The following is a 22,237-nucleotide window of genomic DNA, read 5'->3' as shown; positions in this document are numbered from 1 at the left end:
AAATACTTTTTTCAAGTCTTACTACTTAATAATCCTCATTCATAAAGCCCATTAAATTTTAAGAGTGTGTCACAGAAGTGAGAGATAAATGGATGATTTTAAAATGGCTGGAGGGAAATCGATGATAGTCAAGTCTAGTTTTGCTTTAACTTTCTCTTATAGTGTGAGAGTCTGCGTGTTGTCAGATTAAATACTCTTTCTTCTTTAAAAAGTATAAATGTCACCATCCATGTATGTCCAGCCTGTCATTATATGACAGGTTGAAAGTTCTTGTATGTCTAAATTATAGCTTTTCTTGTTTGCCTCTTCCAGTGAATAATAATAGGCTGTTTGGTTTTTTGTTGGGTTTTTCTTTTTCCAGATAACCTTTTTCATGCTGCTGTCTGCAGTGTGCGTAATGCTGAACTTGGCTGGTTCCATTCTTTCTTGTCAGAATGCTCAGCTGGTAAAGTCCCTGGAAGGATGTCAGTTGGTGAGTAATGGAAAACAAGTCTCTTATAAAGGTCAATGGATTTTTGTTTTTCATTTGTTTAGGTTTTTCACACATATTCCTTTAGTTTTCAAAACAGTATGTGTTTAGTACAGCCATCTATAGACATTACAGCATGAAAAATCATGTTGGGAAAAGTTTGAGAGTTAAAAGTGCTAATGTGTTCACAGTGTTTTGTCACTTTAAAAAGTAAATTTTAATATTAGAACACCTTCCTGCTTAGTGTCATGGTACAAATGACACTTCAACCAAATAGGCAGAATACAGGCTACATCAAAGCAATGCAGTGATTTCCACTTGATGTCAGCAGTATCAGGATTTCATTCAATAGGTCCTTAGCCAATATATTTCAAAGATGTACTGAAAATAATATTTTGGTATGTGGATGTTAATATTTTATTTGCCAACCTAGATTAGTTCTTTTTTTATTTTAATTTCCAAAGCAAATGTATGTTACTTATGTTAAATAAAATACAAAATGCTAAAAATTATCATGATCTGGCATATTCTAAATTTTTAAGAGGTACAGTATATCTGAAGTCTTTGTTAGTATCTCAGGAAAAAATAACATGTTCTTAACACTTAAGAACATGTTTTCTTAAGTATATGTTTAAGACACCGAAACCTGTGAAAATGTCTACAAAACTAAATTCTGTGTCTGAAATCTCTCCCACTAAGTATATAACAAAACAGTTGTCTCTCCCTGCCCAGTAAAATCCTTCAGGCTTCTGTTTGTACACCATATATTTAATAAAAACAAGTTAAAATAATATAAAATGTTTTCGTAAATATTTTGAAAGGCACATGAAAAATACAGAACAGGAAACCATTTGGGCCTGACTTGTCCTATGGCTTCATGTGTTTAGTCAGCTTTTAAGCCTGTGTTTAGTTTTCACGTAACTCATCCTGTTTCAGAAGGTTGTATCTGCAGCTCCAGCAATTAGGTAGTCTGGAAAAGCTTAGGTAGTCTGCTAAGCTTTCTGCAGTGCTTGTGATTTTGAGGTATGATTGGGTAAAGGCTTTATAGAATCAGATAGATGGAGCCAGATAGTGGTAAACCAGCAGTGACCCAAAGACAGGAAGGGAGGGTTTCCCTATAAAGTATTTCATCTGGGAAACTCTTGATAAAGTTTTTGGCTCTCATTTTGATGGGGAGTAGGCATTCTGTTGCAGAGCTGGAAAAATCAACTCTAAAAAAACCTTATAAGATGTATCATGCTGTGCTTTGGAGTGCTATGGGAAGCTAGCTTTTTTTATTGGGGGGTTTGTTGGGGTTTTTTTTGGTGGTGGTTTGTGGTTTTTTTCCACACAAAAAAAGAAGTATCATAAGTATTTTTTGTGGAAGATCCTTGAAGTGAGTCTTACTAATTTGAGATCCTTGCTTTGATATTAGGACTATTTAGAAGTTACTTTGAGGGACTGTTTTGATATCAGGACTTCCATGAAGATTTACAAAAATGGCTTTGTATCTGCATAGAAGAAAGAATAGTCTTTCAGAATGAATTTCCTAACTTTACAGTGCAACTACGTAACTTACATGCAACAAACTTTCCTAACTATACAATGCAACTACATAACTATATTCTGTGACCTATCTGCTAGAATTTTCGAACGCTGCATAGTATTTTGACCTGGAGTGTCATTGTAATGAATATCTTAGGCCTATATCTAGACATCATGCTCCGCTGGTTGCTGCGTCATGTTCTGTGTTCTCAAGCAATACCATCTTGCCACATCTCTCATGTAGGATAGTATCAAAACCCTAAAGAAAAGTAAAGGAAGGAAGACTGGAGTTTTGGAAATGTGAATTTACCTCTTCCTTGCTCAATGGCTCGTTGGTTGATTAGTTGACAAAATCCCCTAGAATTTCTGTATTGTATGACACAAATTTTTTCAGAACCAACATGTTCTTAACTACTTACTGGGTTTGACATTTAATTAACTATAGTAATAAATGAAAAAAAAAATGTGTATATGTGTATATATGTCTGAGGGGATCCATTTGTACTTCTGTGTTAAGTCTTTCACCCCTGACTCAGTAGTAACCAGTGTCAGTACTGACACGGTTTTGACAGATGTCCAGTAGGCCAGGTGAATAGAATTTAAACACCGAATTCTGTCTCAGATGGAGAAGAATGCATGTAGTAAGAACAGTGCCATTGGTGTTGTTGCAGCTTAGTGCATGCATGGGTGTTGCTCTGTGTGTGTGTCTGCTTTTCTAGTTGCTTTTAGACAGCCATTAGAAAACATGGCTACTCAACAAAGGCTACTGAAAAATCTCTAAGCCTAAAAATCTGAGTTGCCTACTCAGACTACTGATAACTGTAATTATGTATGTGCTTTTTGGAGTCTATGTTTGAACATGTTGACAGCATTTATCATTTAATAACACACCTAGCTGTATATGATCTCTGTTCTGGGATGTATTGTGATAATGTATCAGTTAGGATTCCTCATATGCCTTTGCACCAAGCAGAAAGACTCAGACTAATTGAAGGGAGCATTTTCTCCTAATACAAGCTATAGTAGAGCTGTAGGACAAAAGGAAGAAAATCAAGTTAATGACAATCAGTGAAGTGGCATTGTTGGTGTCATGGTTTAAGCCCAGCTGGTAACTCAGAACCACGCAGCTGCTCAGTCACTCCTCCCTCTTCTCCACCCCCCTGCCCCGCTGCCAGAGGAATGGGAAGAAGAATTGAAAGAATATAAATCCCACGGGTTGAGATAAGAACAGTCCAGTAACTAAGGTATAACACAAAACAACCAATAATAATAATGATAAGGGAAATAACAAGGGGAGAGAATATAAAACTAAAATGGGAAAAAAAAAAACCAACCACCAAACACAAGTGATGCACAGTACAACTGCTCACAGCCAGCCAACCAATACCCAGCCTGACCTGAGCAGTGATCTGGGCCTTCTGGGTAGCTGCTCCCAGTTTATATACTGGGCATGACCTGCTATGGTATGGAATACCTCTTTGGCTAGTTTGTGTGAATACCCCTTTGGCTAGTCAGGTGTCCTGTCTCTGCTTCTTCCTGGCTTCCTGTGCCCCTCCTCACTGGCAGAGCATGAGACTGAAAAGTCCTTGATTGGAGTAAGCATTACTTAGCAACAACTAAAAACTTCAGTGTTATCAGCACTGTTCTCAGGCTAAAGTTGAAAACAAAGCTCTGCACCATCTACTAAGAAGGAGAAAAATAACTGTTACAGCTGAACCCGGGAACAGAAAGTTGATATAAGCAAAATTCTGCTTAATTAGCACATTCATAGACAAAGACAGCACTGACTGTAGCCAGTGGTTAGATGTTCACTACCAAGAAAAAGACCCAAGTCAACCAGAAGTCTTTTTGCTCTTTTAAATGTTATCTTCAGTGATCTTTCTTTTGGTTATGTACCCCATGTCTCTTCTTCAATTTTAGTTGGACTCACCACCTCTAATAGGAAAACTACTGCTGCAGAAGTAAGCAGTGACAGAGCTGTGAAGTTACATTCTCAGACCACTGATGGAAAGTGAAAGGAATAAATTGATTTTGGATAAGATGGCATTTAGAAAAGGAAAAAAAAAAAAAAAATGTGCTGATTCAGGAAGGATTTCTCTTCCCCCCCATTAGCTTTTTTGAAGAAGTTGTGTTTCATTTTTTTTGGGTGTTTTCTGCTTGGAAGTTTATGTTATTCCAAAATCTCCTAACTTCAGTGATTTTGACGGGACCTCATTTGATCTGAACTTTAAAATAGCCTTGGATTCTTTGACTGTGTATTTGCCCCCCTTCTTCCCTCCATGATCTTGCCTTCTCCAGTATTGTTCTAATCAGCAGTGAAGGAAGGGAGTTGTATCATGGGCATGCTTTCAGTGGCTAGGCAGAGGGTTCGCAGGTAGAAGTAGGCTTTGCCCTTGGGGTAGGCATTTTGGGATTAAGAGATTTGGTGGGTGGGCACATAGGAACTTCCTGAGGAGGTGCTTTCTGCATTTGTTTTCTTGTGGCAGAATTCGAAGGATGCCTTTGCTTTTTTATCCAGGTTAATGAAGATTGTCACTTAAGCAAGAATCTTGCAAATGGTGTTTTCCATTTTTCAAAGCCAGTGTACTTGGATAGTAAATTAAAAGGCAACAGTTAGATTTCATTTGTACTTCCCTGAGCTTTTTGTTCCTGCTGCAGACGGAATGTGCAAATTTACCTCTGGACTAGTGAAATGCTGAGCTGGCAAAAGAAGAGAAAACAAGTTTTCAAACTGCTAGTTTTAATTTTCAGACCATGATGTAGTTTCATGAAGGAGCTAAGTAGCCTTGCCACAGTGTGATTTTTCTAGCTGAGAGCAGTTTAAGTCCGTTGTGGCTCTCTGCTGGACCATAATTAAAAAACCCCAAAACAAAAACCTACCAAACAAACAAACAAACAAAAAACCCAACAAAGCAACAGTTTCTTTTGCCCAGACCTTACGTTTTAGATTTTGCTTATTCAAAATCACATTTCAGTCAGGCTAGGGGCTTGCACTTGAATGTGTTACACTACCATGTTGAAGTCCTCATGTATGTGAAATTCTAGAGGTCTGTTCCTGTAGAAGAACAGGGAGAGATGTACTGTAGTGAAGAACGCTGCTTTATGTTTAAGCACAGGATTTGACAGAATTTCATATCATGTTGAATGTATTTTGTTATTTTATTACTGTTTTTCACTCAGAAAGGGAAAATACCAGATTCTAAACTTACATTTCATTTTAATGCCTTAGATGGCTCACTTCAGTGTTGTAGATCTGTGCACTATGGGACTGGGTGTACAGAGAGCTCTAAATCCTTTGATTGCCTTTCTAGGTTACAGATTTACTTTACAGCCATGTAGGGCTAGGAGTCAAAATCCAGCTGTTGTTGACAGGCAGTTTGAGATGTAGTTAACTTCCTATGTAAGAGTACCAGACAAAAATATACTAGTAAATTTCCAAGCACAGTACAGTACAAAAGTCAAATTCAGAATAAATTTGTTTACTTGTAGTATTTCTGCCAAACTCATTTGTGCTGTATGTATGGCTTTAAAGTGATAACAGTATCTACTGTATTGTGGAGTTTAAATTCAGAAGCTCTCTACACGTAGAGTAGTTCTTTGAAGAAAAAGAATGAGACACAAAGGTCTTATTTTGCTTTAAACACTGGGGATTTATTGTAGCTTCCATAATATATATTTGTGTTAATATGTACTCACCATATGTTAGCATTTTGAATGTGTAATTTGTGAATTTAATATTTGTGCTCTTTATCCTGCAGTTTAGCGATATACAACACTGAGGAACAAAAAACCATCACTAGTGTTAATGGCTTGTTATGAAATTTTAATTGGACTTTCGTTCCCCATAGTTAGCTGTAGATCAGCTGCCAAAACTGCCAGACACTGCTTTCAGTCCATGAGAGTAGGATGTGTACAGAGCAGTTACACATTCAAGCTGTTCCTTAATGTGGTATGAGAAACAACGTTTCAGTCTTACAAATGTCTGTCTGAAAAAAATTAAAAAATTAATCTCTAAAGCTTTTGCTTAACATGTGGATAGAGCAATTTGTATAGTTTAGTTTATATTCTATACACAAGACAGGATTTTGTTAGTGATGTCTTATTTCTTAGTCTTTATTTGTCTTTACTAGGTGTGTACCGTGTCTTATTGTATGTCACTTATTAATTTAAAAATAAATGTTCTAGTTTTAGTCAATTTTACAGCTGCTTATTCAGAGAAGTTGTCTATCACATAGAGATGAATGGCATAGCCCCATTCCAGAACTGAGGTTTCTTTTGTATTCCATTTTATGCTGCAGCTACGTTCAGTTCTGTGCATATTGAAAAACAATTTTTAAAATTCCAGGAAAATATATGTATTTTTTTAAATTCTTATTCACCTGCTGTTTTTTTTTCTTGCTATTTCCCTACCACTCAACTTTATTCCTTACTGGATCCTCCTGCTCTTTCTCTTTGTGTAAGCTGCTATAATGCTATAAGCTCCTTCCCATAATCATATCCGTGAGGTTTTCTTGTACTTCACTGCCTTGTTTTGAATTACTCAGTAGTAATTTCTTCTTTGCTAAGATACCTTTAATACTTAGAATTTGGTGAATTGAAACAAATGAAAAAAAGTCTGCTCTGTGCACATTTTTGTTACTTTATTGTAACATAGGGGCCTCTGTGTGTGTGCATGTATGTATTTTTAGTAAGTTTGAAAGTCTCTTTTTGCTTTGTTCGAGGATCCTTTGCTTTCTTGATCCTTTGCTACATAAAGGCAGATGTTAATGGTTTTTATCACTTTTGAAGTAACAGTACTGATTTTTGGCAAGCCAAAATAAACTCTAAAGACAATTTATGCATATAGGCAACTCAGACTGTTGTTTGAAGTCAGGATGACGGAAGTACTGTGAAACTGTGATAAATATGAAGGTTCACAAACTGTACTGTGATTACTGACTGTTCTTACTAGTATAAGTAAGAATAACAAAGTGGAAAGCAAATATATACATATAGGATGATGGAGAGTATGTGCAGGGGATGAAATGAGGGATGCTTCACTCTTGAGCTCTGCCAACCAAAAAGATGTAAGCACAGGAGAAAGAGCAGTTTTGGAGGCACTGCTAAATTAATTGTATCTGAGGCTGGCTAAATGTTAGCCCTGCAGCTGGAAGGAGCAATCCCAGCTTCTTTCTTAGTGCCAGTGTAGCTCTGTTGTTTCTTCTCCTCTCTATATTTATGAAGCCACACAGTGAATGACATTTGAGGTCTGATATAGACTAAAAATAAACTACTCACAAAAAAAAAAAAAAAAAAGTAAAGGTAGTTTTGACACTGTTTAGGTCACAGGGTAGCTGTATGAGTTCTTTACCCTATCTGCAATAGTGTGAGGCAGCAGTAGAGCATGAGGGCTCAAAACTGCTTTCCTGCTCTATTGTTGAAAGCAGGAATGTAATGACATGCTCAGTCTTTTGTACTGTTCCTCATTACAAAAGCATGTTAGCAAGGATGTCACTTCAAAACCATTTGGAGGAAAAAGTGCACAATAGGGCAAATTGTTAAAAGCTCTCCAAAAACATATGCCTAAGATGAAAATAGGGTTTTGTTTTGCAGTCTGGTTGCAAATCTTAGGTGCTTTTGAATATGCTGTGACTGTTAAGATGTTCTGATGTTCTGCAGGAACTTTCATGTAAACAATTCTCTCTTAGCTGTTTTTAAGAATTGAATTAAAGGGAGAGTTATTGAGCAGAACCAAGTTATGGAACATCTTTCAGAATTAATCGAGGATCTCTCATAGATTGGGAATCTTGACCAGGCCTTTTCAGCCTTATTTCTGTGACACCTGTTCATTACATGAGATAAAAGTAGACTCAGGATCTGTATTTCATATTAGAAATGCCATCATGAGTCAGTGTCCATCTTTCACTGAACTGGGGCAGCATAAATCAAGAGGAATAAATGATCTTGCAGTAGAAATTTGAAGTCTGTCAGTATAAAAACTTTTAGCAGCTGAAGACTACATTGATTTACTGTATGCCTGGTGCTATTATAGCAGGTGTGCTGTAGCATTTGGCCACTGAATTTAACACAGCTCTAAATTCAAAGTGTAAGTTTTGAACTTTGTCTGTAACATTTATTGAACAGTTGAAACCATTTCCAGAGAGAGTCAGGAGCAAGACTTCCCCAGTGGCATTTAGTGGTTTGTGTTTTCCATTGATTTGACGAGCTGAGGCTATCCGATCATAAACCGTGTAGTTGGGTTTAGTCTGATCTTTCACTTTTTAAAAGAGAGTATTAAAAGATTACAGGAATTGAAAAAAAAACCCATTGTCTGAAACTGTTACACCAGCCTTGTGAACTAAGTTGTATGCTAATTAAAAATAAACAATGCAACTATTATAAAGGTGTTGGAACTATTATTTTTTTTTCTTTATTTCTTTTACAGTGTCTGTGGCTTAGGGTATGACCCCTCTCTGTGAGTTGCTGCAGACAATTATCTCCAGTGCTGCCTTTGAGTATATGGGAAATGGTGTAATTTAAAGACCCAGATTTTTTTTTAAGTCTTTTACAAATTGTGCTGGCTAGAGGGCAGTCTGAAGTCTCAAGAATTGAAGCCTACTGAGATAGCATCCTGCCCTGAGCATGCCTTCATCATGGCAAGCATTCATTCCTCTGCATCTCATCTGGTGAATTTTATTATGTTTTTTTAACAGAGTCTTATTTCTGATCTTCAAGGCACTGTTCTGGACACCAGCATGTAAGAGAGTACTAGATAAGCCCGATATGGATCACACTAAAAATTATGTGTATTGAGATACATAGCTGTTAAGATTATATGAACAATTTAAACATTCTTCAAGGTCTTAAGCAGTAAGAAAAAAATCTGTTGAAATTATTCTACATGTAAGGCTATACAAGGTAATTCTACAAGGAGTGCTGCAATCTATTTTTGTTCAGGAAATTGGCTACATCTGAGGAAAGAATTTGAATTAAAGTAGCATTTTTGTGGTTTTGCGCCTGGAATTTTTTTTAATGTAAAAGAGTAAATAACATGGTGATTCAGAGCTCTCGCCATCAAGCCACTCTGTTTCTGTCTTTACTTTGAGTATACCTGAATGGTACATTGAACCTTTTATACTTCACGTGGAAAGCCAGGGAAGTTTCTCATTAATATCATTCCTAACACTGATTATTGGAACAGAAACCTGGGATCTGGTATTTTTAAACTTATAGTTCAAGGAACTTGCATTTGTATGTGATACTAATTACTTTTCTAGTTCTAACCCAGATTGGATTGCAGCTAATGACCTGGAGAAGTGAAGTATTGTATCCCATTGTTAGCACTTTAAATAACCTGCAAAAATGGGAATGGAAAACACATAGAAATGCCTCACGCAATGACAGTTCACATTAACAAGCTAGGTAAAAGCATGTACAGGGTTAATTTTTTGCTTAAAAAAGAAGTCTTTATTGTAAATAAGTGGGGAAAAAAAAAACATTTCTGTGGGTATTGTTTTGGAGGGTTGGTTTGTTGGTGGTTTTAAATGAGGAAGTCAGAATCAGTTTAATGAATATTTTGAGTTGAATGGGATTATTTTAGAATCACACATAGATACTTTTAATTTACTTTTTGAGAATGATCAGGGTTTGGTATTCTTAGCAAGACATGCTTTAATGCAAGTCTTCGAAGAAGGCAATACATAATGCTTTTTGCAGTGTAAAAACATTGAATGCTTATTGTGTTCAAGACAAACTGAACATAGGAAAAGAGAGCAAAACTTTACCGAAGTAAAAATATATATGAGATTAAATGTACCTCTTACTTCCTGCACTTTTTCTTCATACTGTGTTTTCTTTTCTCAGATATGTGCCATGGTTTCTTTCATACTTATTTTTCCATGTATATTTGTAAGCATAAATTATATTTGTGATCATGACTGCTTCATGTATTTTCTTCCTTTTTTCTATTATTTTTTGTCTTTTCCCATTGGGTATGATTTGATGTTTATTCGGTTGAGTTACCCTGGTTTCATCTGCCCCTGGAAAATAAATTTTTTTCAGAAAGATGCATAAAAGGTAACACTCTGGTATTGTATCCTCTTTCTGCAGTTTACCTGGTTTTATAGCTTGTATTAGTCAACGGAAGACATTCTGCTTCAGGGGTTTCTGCATAGAGATTTTAATTTTGCATTTAGTAGTCACTATTGTCTCAACTGTAAATATAACTTTTGGGAAGAGTCTTAAGTGTATTTCTGGTGATTTATACTTTCTCTGACTTTTTCTTTTTTAATTCCACAGATTAAATTTGACAGTGATGGTGTCTGTGTTTGTTGTGAAATGCAGCATCAAACATCAGGCTGCAGTAACCTGGGAGAAACGCTGAAACTGAACCCTCTGCAGGAGTGTAATGTTGTGAGGCTGACTCTAAAGGTGTGTTATGAGAATTAATAGTTTATTTTGGTTTTAAGTAGTGACCTCTTAGCAAGACAGAAGTGTGTGATGAGAGGAGGAGTAGCTAGTGTTCTCGCTGTTTGTGCACTCTTACATGAGAAAAAAATCTTCATTTGACAGAATTTAGTGCTTTTATGCATGAAAATGGTTTTATGTTACACACTCAATATCTTTATTTATATAGGTAACTGTTTTGTTAGCAGTTATTTAAGGAACAGAGTTGCATTTGGTTATGAGGTTACATTTGGGCTGTATCAAAAGAAGTGTGACCTCAGCATAAGAAAGACATGGAACTGTTGGAGGAAGTCCAGAGGGGGTCCATGAAGATGATTGGGAGTGGAGCACCTCCCGTATGAAGATAGGCTGAGAAAACTGGGGCTGTTCAGCCTGGAAAAGGGAAGCTGCATGACCTCATGGCAGCTTTCCAGTATCTGAAGGGGCCCATGAGGATGCTGGAGAGGCACTCCTCATCAGGGACTGTAGTGGTAGGACAAGGAGGAATGGGTTCAAGCTTATACAGGGGAGATTCAGGTTAGATATAAGGAAGAAATTCTTTACTATGAGAGTGATGAGGCACTGGAACAGGCTGTCCAAGGAAGTTGTGGATGTTCCATCCTTGGCAGTGTTGAAGGCCGGGTTGGGCAGGGCTTTGAGGAACCTGGTCTAGTAGGAGGTGTCCCTGCCCATGGCAGGGCGATTGGAGCTATATAATCTTAAATTCCAACCCTAACCATTCTATGATTCAATGGCTGGTGCTGGAGGATATAAGAACAGGCGTCTTTGATGTTGCTGTTCAAGAAAGCTAGAATCAAAGGTGTGGTGGCTGACATTGTTTAGTAATGTTATGGTAGACTGCAGAGAAACATGAAGTATTAGCAGAATCATGAAGTGTTTTATGATGTACTGTTAACAAAAAATATTAGCAGTTTTCAGATGGAACTTGCTTTGGAAGAGAATAGTAAGTGTTCTTTTGGCATAATTCCAGGGACATTCTTACAGAATGCCCTGCAATATTGTAAGATATTTCAATCTTGTCGCATTTTGTTAGAAGTACCTAGATAAAAAGTTGAGAGCAAATATTAAGAATATTGTATGAGCGAGTTATATCCCAGTTAAATTGTCCACATCATGGTTTCACTTCATTGTTACCAAACTAGCAAGACATGGTGTTAGATTGGTTTGGAAGATGGTAAGGAATCCATGAAAGAAAAGAACCTTAGGTTAGGAGACAGATAAGTGATTCATTTTAGGTTTAATTTAATGATCAACAGAACTAACTCTGTATCTGTGGCTCTCAATTTCAAAGAATGTATTTTAATAAGTTTAATAGAATATAATAAAGTAGTGAAAATTAATGTGAGAAGGATCTTAGAGATTTAGACGGTAATTTGAGGCCTGAAAATGCTGTTACATTGATATTTGAAACTGCATTTTAAAGTTCAGAACAGTTAGAAATCCTGGAAAAGATACATAATAAGTAAAAGTTCTTCAGCTTTGTTAAGGAAAAGAAAAAAAAAAAGAACAACAACAAAGTAATAAGGATCAGGTAGAAATTAAAACAATTTAATATGGCCCTCAAATTAAGTAAGACCTTTGTCTCAGGTTTTAATGAGGATGGTAAAGGGGACTGGGAGTAAAAGCTTACTGGCTAGCAGGAATTTAATAAGTGGAAAGGAAGCATAACTTGACATTGCTGATCAAAAATAGTAATTAAGTGCTACTTGGAATGCTAAATTCAGGACTATTCAGTGGTGCAGTTTGTGAAATGTGTTACAAGAAGGTAACAACGGAAAATAAGTTCTCATTCTTCAATTTACGACATGCAAAAATATGAACCTGTTTTATAGAAAAAGCTGAGTTGAGGATCCTGTGAAAGTAAAGATGGAGGGAGCATATGGTTGCTTGCTGTTAAAATGTTAGTAATGTAAACTTTAATGTGAGGGAAAAGAACTGTTCATCTTTGACGACATTGTCAGCATATAAAGCAAGTAGAAGTGACATATGCTGGTAATTAGGGTAAGGTTTCTGACCAATACAGCAATTGGAGTAGAAGGCAAATTATTTCCTTTAAAACAAAACTCAGTCTTTTATAAAAGAAATTGATGACGTATCTTCTTGTACTGGCAGAGGACTGATTGAGTACTGGAGTTCCTATGAATAGGAGTGCGGCTTTAATTAAGCTTGTTTAGTGTTTTTTTATTCAGGAGAAGGTAGTTAAGAAAATAGCTTTTTCAGAAAGTTTCTTAAATCTTTTTCAGTTTTAATTCTACACTTGCTTTCTCTTTGGCTTTGAGAGCTCTGTATTCCTGGCTGTAAATTTAAGAACAGCATTCTACTAAGCCCATAAGAAAAAAAGATCACAGCTCATTAGGTAAGCAACTGATAGTGATAAGGCTCACCTTTTGTAATTGTAATTAACAACTACAGTGTGATTTTAAGAGATCAGATGTTGTAGTACCAAAAGCTCAATTGGGCTTGTTTCGGGAGCCAAAGGGAGAGAAAGTGTAGGGTATCAGAGTTAAGTTTATACACCTTTATGTATAACATTTTGTAGGTTATACAAGGAAATTTGCCTCAGGATATTCCTTTTAATATGTAATGATTTTAGAAAAAATTATTTTTATGGGATGATTATATTAGAAGATATTTGTCCTCTACTACTTAAGTCTTATACAGACTTTTGTCTTACAAAATTAATTGAAGAGGAAGAGAGAACATTATTCTCACAGTAAAAAGATAACTTTTTTATGTACAATGAAATTCCTAAAAGACAAATATGAGCTGAAGCCATGAAGCTATGGCAAAAAAAAGAAAGTAAACTTTATTTGATATCTAGAATGCCTTACCTTAAAATTAATGGAATCTTACTGAACCTGACATTTTAAAATCTTAAAAGGTCAAGCGTATGAAATCTCTTGGGTAAAACATAAAAGGCTTATTATTTAATTATCTGAGAAACAGTCACTTAAGATAAATTGTTTGCCAGAACCAATAGATCTTGTGCAAATAACACTTTGTAACATTATGTTACCTTGTGCTTGGAAGCAATTGAGTATTTTTTCACTTTCTGAGAGTCTTCAGTTGAACTCATTTTGCTCTTCATACCTTCTGTCCAAACAAGAGAGGAGTGATTCTAATGCATAAAGGAGAAGTTTATGGCCAAAGATGTCAGGGTTTGTAGACTACTAACAGGACCGTGAAACAGGACAGGAGCACAAACCTGTTATGAGTAGGCTTGAATTAACTATAAAGAGCTGAAGCTCCGCTGGAGAAATTTAAAAGCAGTGTATTGCATAAAACAGCCAGACAGTTTAGTTAACTACTTCAACTGAATCTCACTCGTCTCCTAATGCTGTGCAAGCTGGCTTTTATTCAGGTAAAACCAGAAAAAATGCAAGAGGGTAAATCTTTTTTACACACACACACACAAGTATGTAAACAAACAGAAAATGAAATAATCTCTGAGTTATGCTGCTGATTATACTTCAGGCAACATAAAAAGTCTTTTCCAATATGAGAACAGTACAAATGAAATGCCTTTTTTTAACAGTGTTACCTCTGAATGAGCATGAAATGCTGGCATAGTGTGTGACCTGAATGTGTTGATTTGTAGATGAACTCAGTTCCTTAAAATTTCTTCTTGTAAATGTTAATTAAAGTACAAGGACTGAATTTTCCTCACAATTTTCATTTGCAAAAATTATTCCTTCTTTCTAAACTCAGAATATCCTGAATTTATGAAAGACATACATGCAACAAAGCTTATCTTTTTGAGATTGTATTTTGAGAAGATGAAGCTAGGTATTTAGTTTGAATTAATTTGTAATGCTTTATTACTGTCTGATATTTGCATGTAGGAGGAGAATGTTATACTGCTTTGGTTTAGTAATGATCCAGTAGGGTATTTTTAACAATTTCAACAGCTAACACAGCCCGGAATACTTGTGGTCATGTATGCTAATTTATGAATTTGCTATTTAAATAATTGTTTCCTACTTTACTTGAAGTGCTTGTGTAGAATGTTTTTGTGACTGTGCTGGCTCAGAAAAAAACTGATTTCCCCCTCTATTTTCAGCAGAAATATTTGTTTTGGAGCTGCTAAAATACAAAGTAAATAGTAAATGTCTTTTTCAGGTTACTGATTCCATTCATTAGTTTGTAAGCTAGGCATCATTATTAGAGATTTATGTAACTTGGGGTTCTTGCAGTCTTCTTCTGTGAATCTTTCTTCTCCTTTGAATCCAAATTTATTGTTACTGAATTTCCTGATGACCAAATCCACGCATGTTTTAATTTATTTTTTTTCCATTCAGAAGAACATGCTTTCACTTGCAAAACAGAGGAGGATGACTCCTAACATATTCTTTAGAGTTATGAGAATGGGCTTTCCTCAGATTTGATACATGATCAAATACAGACTACTTAATTCTGCTGAATGACTTACCTAAAGACTTTATAATCTACTTGGATATTGGATAAAGCTCAGTATAGAATAAATTATTTCGTATGAGAGTTTTTAAATGGTGGAGTCATTTCAGGTAACTGAAAGTATCTTCTTTGCTCAGGAAGTATTTACCATACTAGGTACCATGAAAAATAGAGCTTTTCTGTGTGTGCTTTGTAGTCTGAATAATTGAACTACAGGTGTTCAAAAGTTCTAGATAACAATGGTATAACAGGCATAGTGTGCTCATGCTTTTCCTTCCTCATGAATGTTTTCTGTTCCTAGCTTACTCAATGAATGAACACAGTTGTGAGCTCCTCACATGGCTGAAAATCTGCCTTTTTGAATGACTGGAATCTGTTCATTACATATCTGGCCAGTCATTTTATGGAACCTGAGTCTTTCAGGAGTCACTAACTAATATTATCTCCAGTACTAAATTTAATATAGACACCTGAGTTGATGAGAAATACACAAACTCGCTTCCAAGCAGGGAAGACCTTTTTGAATTCGTTTTTCATAAGTAGCAGCTGTGCACTGCTTCCTTTAAATTACAGTAAATATTTTAGATACATGTAAAATAGTGTACTGTATTGTACTTCCATAACTTACATCTATTTTATGAAGCACTGACCATTTCTCCATTAACAGCTCAATGTGCACTTGAGACCTGTATGGTTCAGAACTGGCTCTTGGTAAGCAAAGAAAAAGCAAAAAGTATTGGAGCAGCTATTTTTTCTAGTGTTTTTCAGACATACCCAGTCAGAACAACTGAAGTTATAATTAGAGTTATAAAAGGGTTGTCCTTGAATTCACGAATAAAAGAGGTACACAGACACTAATTTCATGGGTGAAAAAGCTTTACTGCTCACTATCTCTTTTCAGGTTGCGGTAGTATAGGAAAATAAGCATCATAATTGGAGTCAATCAAGGAGGAAAAAAGTCATCTTCACAGAATTGCAGAACTGAAGCTAGTTTTAGCCCTTGATCAGCCTAGACGTGTAGATCCATGTGCTCAAGGCTACTGATTGTAGTGTTCTTTTCACACATCAGCAAGCTTATTTTACTCCTTTTATTGTATATTGACTAAGCTTTCAGAAGTGCAAAGGACTTAAGAGCCTCAAAGACTATGAACCTCTTACTTCCACAGGAAAACAATCTATTGAGCCAGCCAAATGTGAGTGTGTTGTAAAGAGTTACTAGTTCAATAATGTTGCACAAGTTAGAACTCTTCAATACTGGGTTTGTGCTGTATAACTTACATTTTTGGTAATATGGACATAAGTTACACATTTCACAAAAAATAATGAATTTCTGTTTTGTAAATAGGTGTGGAGACAGAAGTGGGGACAGGAAGCATTGATCTGTACTTCGTTTCTTTTTAGAGCAAAATAGGTTTAAATACAGTTTCTCAAATATGTGTAAGCAGCACAGCTGGATAATTTTCTATATAATATTTGACACAAAGAATGAATATTGTGTGGTAATACTGCTATATCTGTGTTGTGTGTCTGTATTGAATGTTAAATTTCCTGATTTGACATTCACACGTGTAACTTAATTGACAGTACAGTTGATTGTAATGATATGAAGAGGCAAGGGAGTGATCAAATATTTTCCAAAGTCTGCACCTGAGTTATGAAGATTCTTGGGGTTTTTTGGCTTGAATTTTAATCTGTATTTAGAGGGTATGGCAAAGGATTTAGGGAGATCCTGCAATAGTTTGGTAAAACAAGTCTAATTAAGCAAGGCTATTGGTGTTTTTTCCCAAATAACAATTAACGTGAAGCATATAATTTTATTTACCTTACACCTAAAGTCCTTTGGTGTGACCATTATAACTTGTCCTAAGCCCTTACCAAACAGTTTGAGGCAGGTGGTTACATATTGAAAGAAAGTTTCAGAGAAACTTTCTGGACTTGACTTGGTGCTTTATGTATTTGATGAATAAAGGGTGTATGAATACTCATTCTGAAGGTTAATGTGTTATAGTGATTTTCATAGCTAGGAGTTTGGAGATGTTGTATATATGGAAGCAAAGCTCTTTAGGAATTCACATTCCTTCCTGTTTGCATATGCAGGCTGCTGTAAGTCATGTTCCCCTCCAGACCTAAAATTACATTGAGTTTTTGCTGTTAATGTCAAACGCATGTATTATTACATGTATTACAGCTGGATTTCAGCTTTGGTTAACTAATATGGGTTTTCTACAGCTGGTTCTAGAAGGCAGCCAATAGAAGAAAGTAATTCAGTTGTAACTTTGTTTACTAAGATAAAGGAATATTAATATGCCTCATGATTAGAGCAAATTGGTAGTGTTCCAGTTTTATATTTCATCAGAGGCCTAGGAAATTGGTCTCAGCTGAGCACTGGAGGAATGGGGTATATGTCATGCAGTAAAGGAGGAAAAGATTTCAAGCATGATAATAGACTTTAAAGGTATGAAAGTCTTCTGTATAAGAGCCTGTTCTCAAAAGCTATGGAAGAGAAGGAGCAATGCTTTGCAACTGTGGGATGGATGTAAGAAGGATGCTAATGGTTAAGATAAATGTTGGAATAGTGGGATAAAGCTGTGGGATCTTTAGGAACAGATCAAAGAAATATCCATCATGATGTTGAGCCTATCTGAGGCATGTAAGTTGTATGAAGGTCTTAAAGACTCTTTGGATCCTGATTTATAGAATCATAGAATAGTTAGGGTTGGAAAGGACCTGAAGATCATCTAGTTCCAGCCCTCCTGCCATGCGCAGGGACACCTCACACTAAACCACGTCACCCAAGGCTCTGTCCAGCCTGGCCTTGAACACCACCAGGGATGGAGCATTCACAGCCTCCCTGGGCAACCCATTCCAGTGCCTCACCACCCTCACAGTAAAGAATTTCTTCCTTAGATCCAATCTAAACTTCCCCTGTTTAAGTTTGAACCCGTTACCCCTTGTCCTGTCACTACAGTCCGTGATGAATAGTCCCTCCCCAGCATCCTTGTAGGCCCCCTTCAGATACTGGAAGGCTGCTATGAGGTCTCCACACAGCCTTCTCTTCTCCAGGCTGAACAGCCCCAACTTTCTCAGCCTGTCTTCATACGGGAGGTGCTCCAGTCCCCTGATCATCCTTGTGGCCCTCCTCTGGACTTGTTCCAACAGTTCCATGTCCTTTTTACGTTGAGGACACCAGAACTGCACACAATACTCCAAGTGAGGTGTCACGAGAGCAGAGTAGTGGGGCAGGATCACCTCCTTCGACCTGCTGGTCACGCTCCTCTTGATGCAGCCCAGGATACAGTTGGCTTTCTGGGCTGCGAGCGCACACTGCCAGCTCATGTTCATTTTCTCATCGACCAACACCCCCAAGTCCTTCTCTGCAGGGCTGCTCTGAATCTCTTCTCTGCCCAACGTGTAGCTGTGCCTGGAATTGCTCCAACCCAGGTGTAGGACCTTGCACTTGGCATAGTTAAACTTCATCAGCCCACCTCATAAGCATGTCGAGGTCCTTCTGGATGGCATCCCTTCCCTCCAGCGTATCAACCGAACCACACAGCTTGGTGTCATCAGCCAACTTGCTGAGGGCGCACTCAATCCCCCTGTCCATGTCACCGACAAAGATGTTGAACAAGACCGGTCCCAACACCAATCCCTGAGGGACACCACTCGTTACCGGTCTCCAGCCGGACATGGAGCCATTGACTACAATTCTTTGCGTGCGGTCACCCAGCCAGTTCTTTATCCACCAAGTGGTCCACCCATCAAATTGATGTCTCTCCAATTTAGAGACAAGGATGTCATGTGGGACAGTGTCGAACGCTTTGCACAAGTCCAGGTAGATGACTTCAGCTGCTTGTCCATGAGTTCCGTAGCCCCATCATAGAAGGCCACCAAATTGGTCAGGCAGGATTTCCCCTTAGTGAAGCCATGCTGGCTGTCACCAAGCACCTCCTTGTTTTTCATGTGCCTTAGCATGTCTTCCAGGAGAATCTGCTCCAAGAGTTTGCCAGGCACAGAGGTGAAACTGACTGGTCTGTAATTCCCTGGGTCATCCATTTTCCCCTTCTTGAAAATGGGGGTTATATTTCCCTTTTTCCAGTCATCGGGAACTTCACCTGACTGCCATGATTTTTCAAATATGGTGTCCAGTGGCTTAGCGACTTCATTTGCCAGCTCCTTCAGGACCCGCAGATGGATTTCATCAGGTCCCATGGACTTGTGTACGTTCAGGTTCTTAAGATGGTCTCGAACCAGATCCTCTCCTATAGGCCCAAGGTCTTCATTCTCACAGTCCCTGTGTCTGCCTTCCAGGACTTGGGTGGTGTAGATTTTATCATTTATTATAAATTGTATTAAGTTGCGCATTAAGATGAGCTAAATCTTTTGGTTCTAAAGGGCTGTAGTTAGCAATAAATGGAGTTTCCTATTCCCAGGAAATAATTGTATTTCTGCCCTAGGTCTTGTCTCTGCCTTGGTATTCTTTACCTAGGTTTACATATGGAAACCAGAACATGCAGGATCTTAATCTCTTTATGTGCCACTGTTAACTAATTGCATCTCTAGGGATTTGCTTGCCTGTTTGCCTCCATTTGAATGATCTAAGTGGGTCTGTATGACCTTGTATTTGAGCGAGTTCTCTGTATTACCTTCTGTATGTGAGTTAGAGATTGGCCCTTCCGGTATTTTGTTGTTGATGCTGTTGATTCATTATTTGCCTGGCTGATGGGCTGGCCAAGAAGACAGAAGACCACTGACAAGATCAGGAAGAGCAAATCTGACTTAGTGTAAGCTACTAAATGACTAGAATTTTTTGACCCATTTAATGTCTGCCATGTTCCCATGCCTGCAAATGAAGATCACTTGAGGTGCATGCAATTACAGTGGCAGGAGTAAATCTGCACCTTTCTATAATTTTTGTGAGTACTGTTGGCAAAGGAAAGCAAGCAATGTACCGGCAGTGACTGAGATACTCTTTTAAACTTTGATCCTACAGAATATTCTTTATACACTGAGTGCTTCTGTTCATGGTATATTAACAGTTTTTATTTTTATTTTCATCTGTTCTCTGTGATGCTTTTTCTCAAATACTTCTGCTGCTGTTCAGAATACTAACTGGGCCACATAATTGTCAAATGTACATCAGCTGTGCAATTGCTGTAAAAGGATTATAGTAGTTTTGAAATGTCGTCTGCATGCTAAATCAGTGCTCCTTTGCAGTGGCTGTTGGGAAAGAAAATAAAAACCCTGTGAAGAGATGGATGCTTTTTTTTTTTCTAATTACACCTGCTATAAAAATGTTTCAGTTTAAATTCAAATGTTTATTTTATTCTACTTAGTAAACATAAATTTACATTTTATTTTAAAAGTTTGATTTTTTTTGAAAAAACCAATGTGGCCATATTCACGTATTTCATGAACACAAGGTGAAATGCGTGATGTAGTCACTGCTTTTCTCATGTATCTAAACATGTTTCAGATGCATAGAGTATGTAATAAAGGATAAAGTTATCTATTTAATACTAGAATCTCCATTGAGTTTTTTAATGCACAACCCTAAGTTGTAGAGTTCAACTACCAAAACAATAAAATTTCAGTATGTTTGGGGGAGGATGTTGATTTTTTGTTTTGTTTTTCATCAGAAATCTGTTTTGTAGTATCTTTCTTGTGACAACTGTAGCTTGGAGTCAATTGTGAAAGCATTAATTTGTCTTTTCTTTCAGAGAACTGGAAAACTTGAAGTATCAGTACTTCTGAGGAAATACCTAATAATAAATGTATTGTAAGGAGTGGGGAGAGGAAGATGATTGTTTCTGTAATTATTTTCTTTGCAGAGTGGTTTAAAAAAAGTAGTATGATCTGAGCTAGTTCCGCGCAGTTGAGACCACATCAGTTGAGAGCAGTTGATAGCGTTTATTATGAAATCGCTAAAAATATATCCCTTCCTTTGTGTCCCTAAGAGATGATATTCTGATGCATGTGTTTTCACAGGACCTCTTGTTCAGTGTGTGCGCTCTCAATATCATCTCCACCATTGTCTGTGCTTTGGCAACAGCAATGTGTTGCATGCAGATGGTTTCTTCTGATCTTCTGCAAATGGTGAGTATGTTTCAGTGACAACACAGGCTATTGTCCAACATGACATATTGTCCTTATCTGTGTATGCTCATTTATACCTGCTGTTTGCTTATAAATGTCAGCCTGTTTGTGTGTCTTTGTGTAGTGTTAGAACATGTGTGTACATGGGTGTTTTATTTATTTGCATGCATTTATGTAAATATAGCATACAGATGTATGCAGTGTGAACAGCTGCTGTGTTTAAAATGTTTACATATAATATTAGGGATTTGTAATCAGGCTTTTGCAATTGGGAGTATGTTATTTTTTGTTAACAAGGTTATCAGCAAGGTGGAGCTATATTCGTATTAAACTTTGCATCCTTACATGTTTATTATCTTCAGTTTCTACACTATCCAGAGCAATTACTTAGCTTTGAGATACTATTTTTTGCTACTTTTCTGGTATGAGAACTATGAGTTCAGAATTGGGATTTCCACAGCCCTGTGCCAATAGCAGTGTTTTCATAAGGAAAACATGTTTAAGCTTCAGAGTAGCAATTATGTTTAAAACCAAAGAGGAAAGGATCATTAGGCTTCTGCATAGCCAGCTGCATTACAGGATACTGTCTTGTTTTGGTTGGACAAGGATAGGGTTTTTTATCAAAAAAAAAAACCACTGTGATTCTTCAGATTTCAATGTAATGTTGAAACAAACAAGAAAAAATTAAAATCCTTGTATTTTGCAGGCCAAGTATATTGTTTCTGACCCAGCTCTATTATTACCTAATGTAGGAAATTATTCTTTGCTTTATAAGAGAAGGGAAGCACACAAACCTGGTACCAGTCATTTGTAAGTCACTTGTTTTTTAAAAGTTTGCATAGATAGAATATTGGCCCAACAAGTTAGCTGCAAATCATTTACACAACAAAGCGTGTCCTTTCTAGACAAGTGTTCCAGTCACTGGGTTACAAACTTAAAGAGTATCTTCATCTGTGATCTGGTGTTTCCTTCACATAGTAGAGGATATAATAAATTAGGTATATATGTCTGCATAATGCCTACAAATGGTACATAAATGCATTTTGTTGTATAGCAGTCTGTGTATTCACATTGTGCGTGCTTGTAGAGACTTGTAAAGAGTGCTCCTTAAATAACTTTGGTTTGGATGTCGAGCAGAATTGGCAAAAATAATCTCAGAATAAATGTGTAGATGACAGTGAACCAAGAATGATACTAAAGTGCTTCTGATGGGTATGTGCAAGAAGCAGTCATTTCAATAGGAATTCAAATACCCTAAAAGCATATAATTTTTCTCTTCCTACTTCATTTTTC

At 36.9% G+C, this 22,237-nt stretch overlaps 1 protein-coding gene across 1 annotated transcript in view; it reads left to right on the top strand.

Annotated features, from left to right (window-relative positions):
* Window positions 1-361: 361 nt before the first annotated feature.
* Window positions 362-22,237, top strand: part of ENTREP2 (endosomal transmembrane epsin interactor 2) — a gene marked incomplete at its 3' end in the record, with an annotated part of 46,926 nt that continues 25,050 nt past the window's right edge. The window contains exons 1-3 of the mRNA XM_080626180.1: window positions 362-472; window positions 10,271-10,402; window positions 20,837-20,944. Of these exons, the coding sequence (XP_080482306.1) occupies window positions 374-472; window positions 10,271-10,402; window positions 20,837-20,944 (339 nt within the window). The 5' untranslated portion in view covers window positions 362-373. The remainder of the gene's footprint in view (window positions 473-10,270; window positions 10,403-20,836; window positions 20,945-22,237) is intronic.

The sequence above is a fragment of the Psittacula echo genome (assembly GCF_963264785.1).
Source record: "Psittacula echo genome assembly, chromosome: 10".
In the NCBI taxonomy this organism is placed as follows: Eukaryota; Metazoa; Chordata; class Aves; order Psittaciformes; family Psittacidae; genus Psittacula; species Psittacula echo.
The sequence above is the reverse complement of the archived record's forward strand: the minus strand, read 5'-3'. Positions and strand labels throughout refer to the sequence as shown.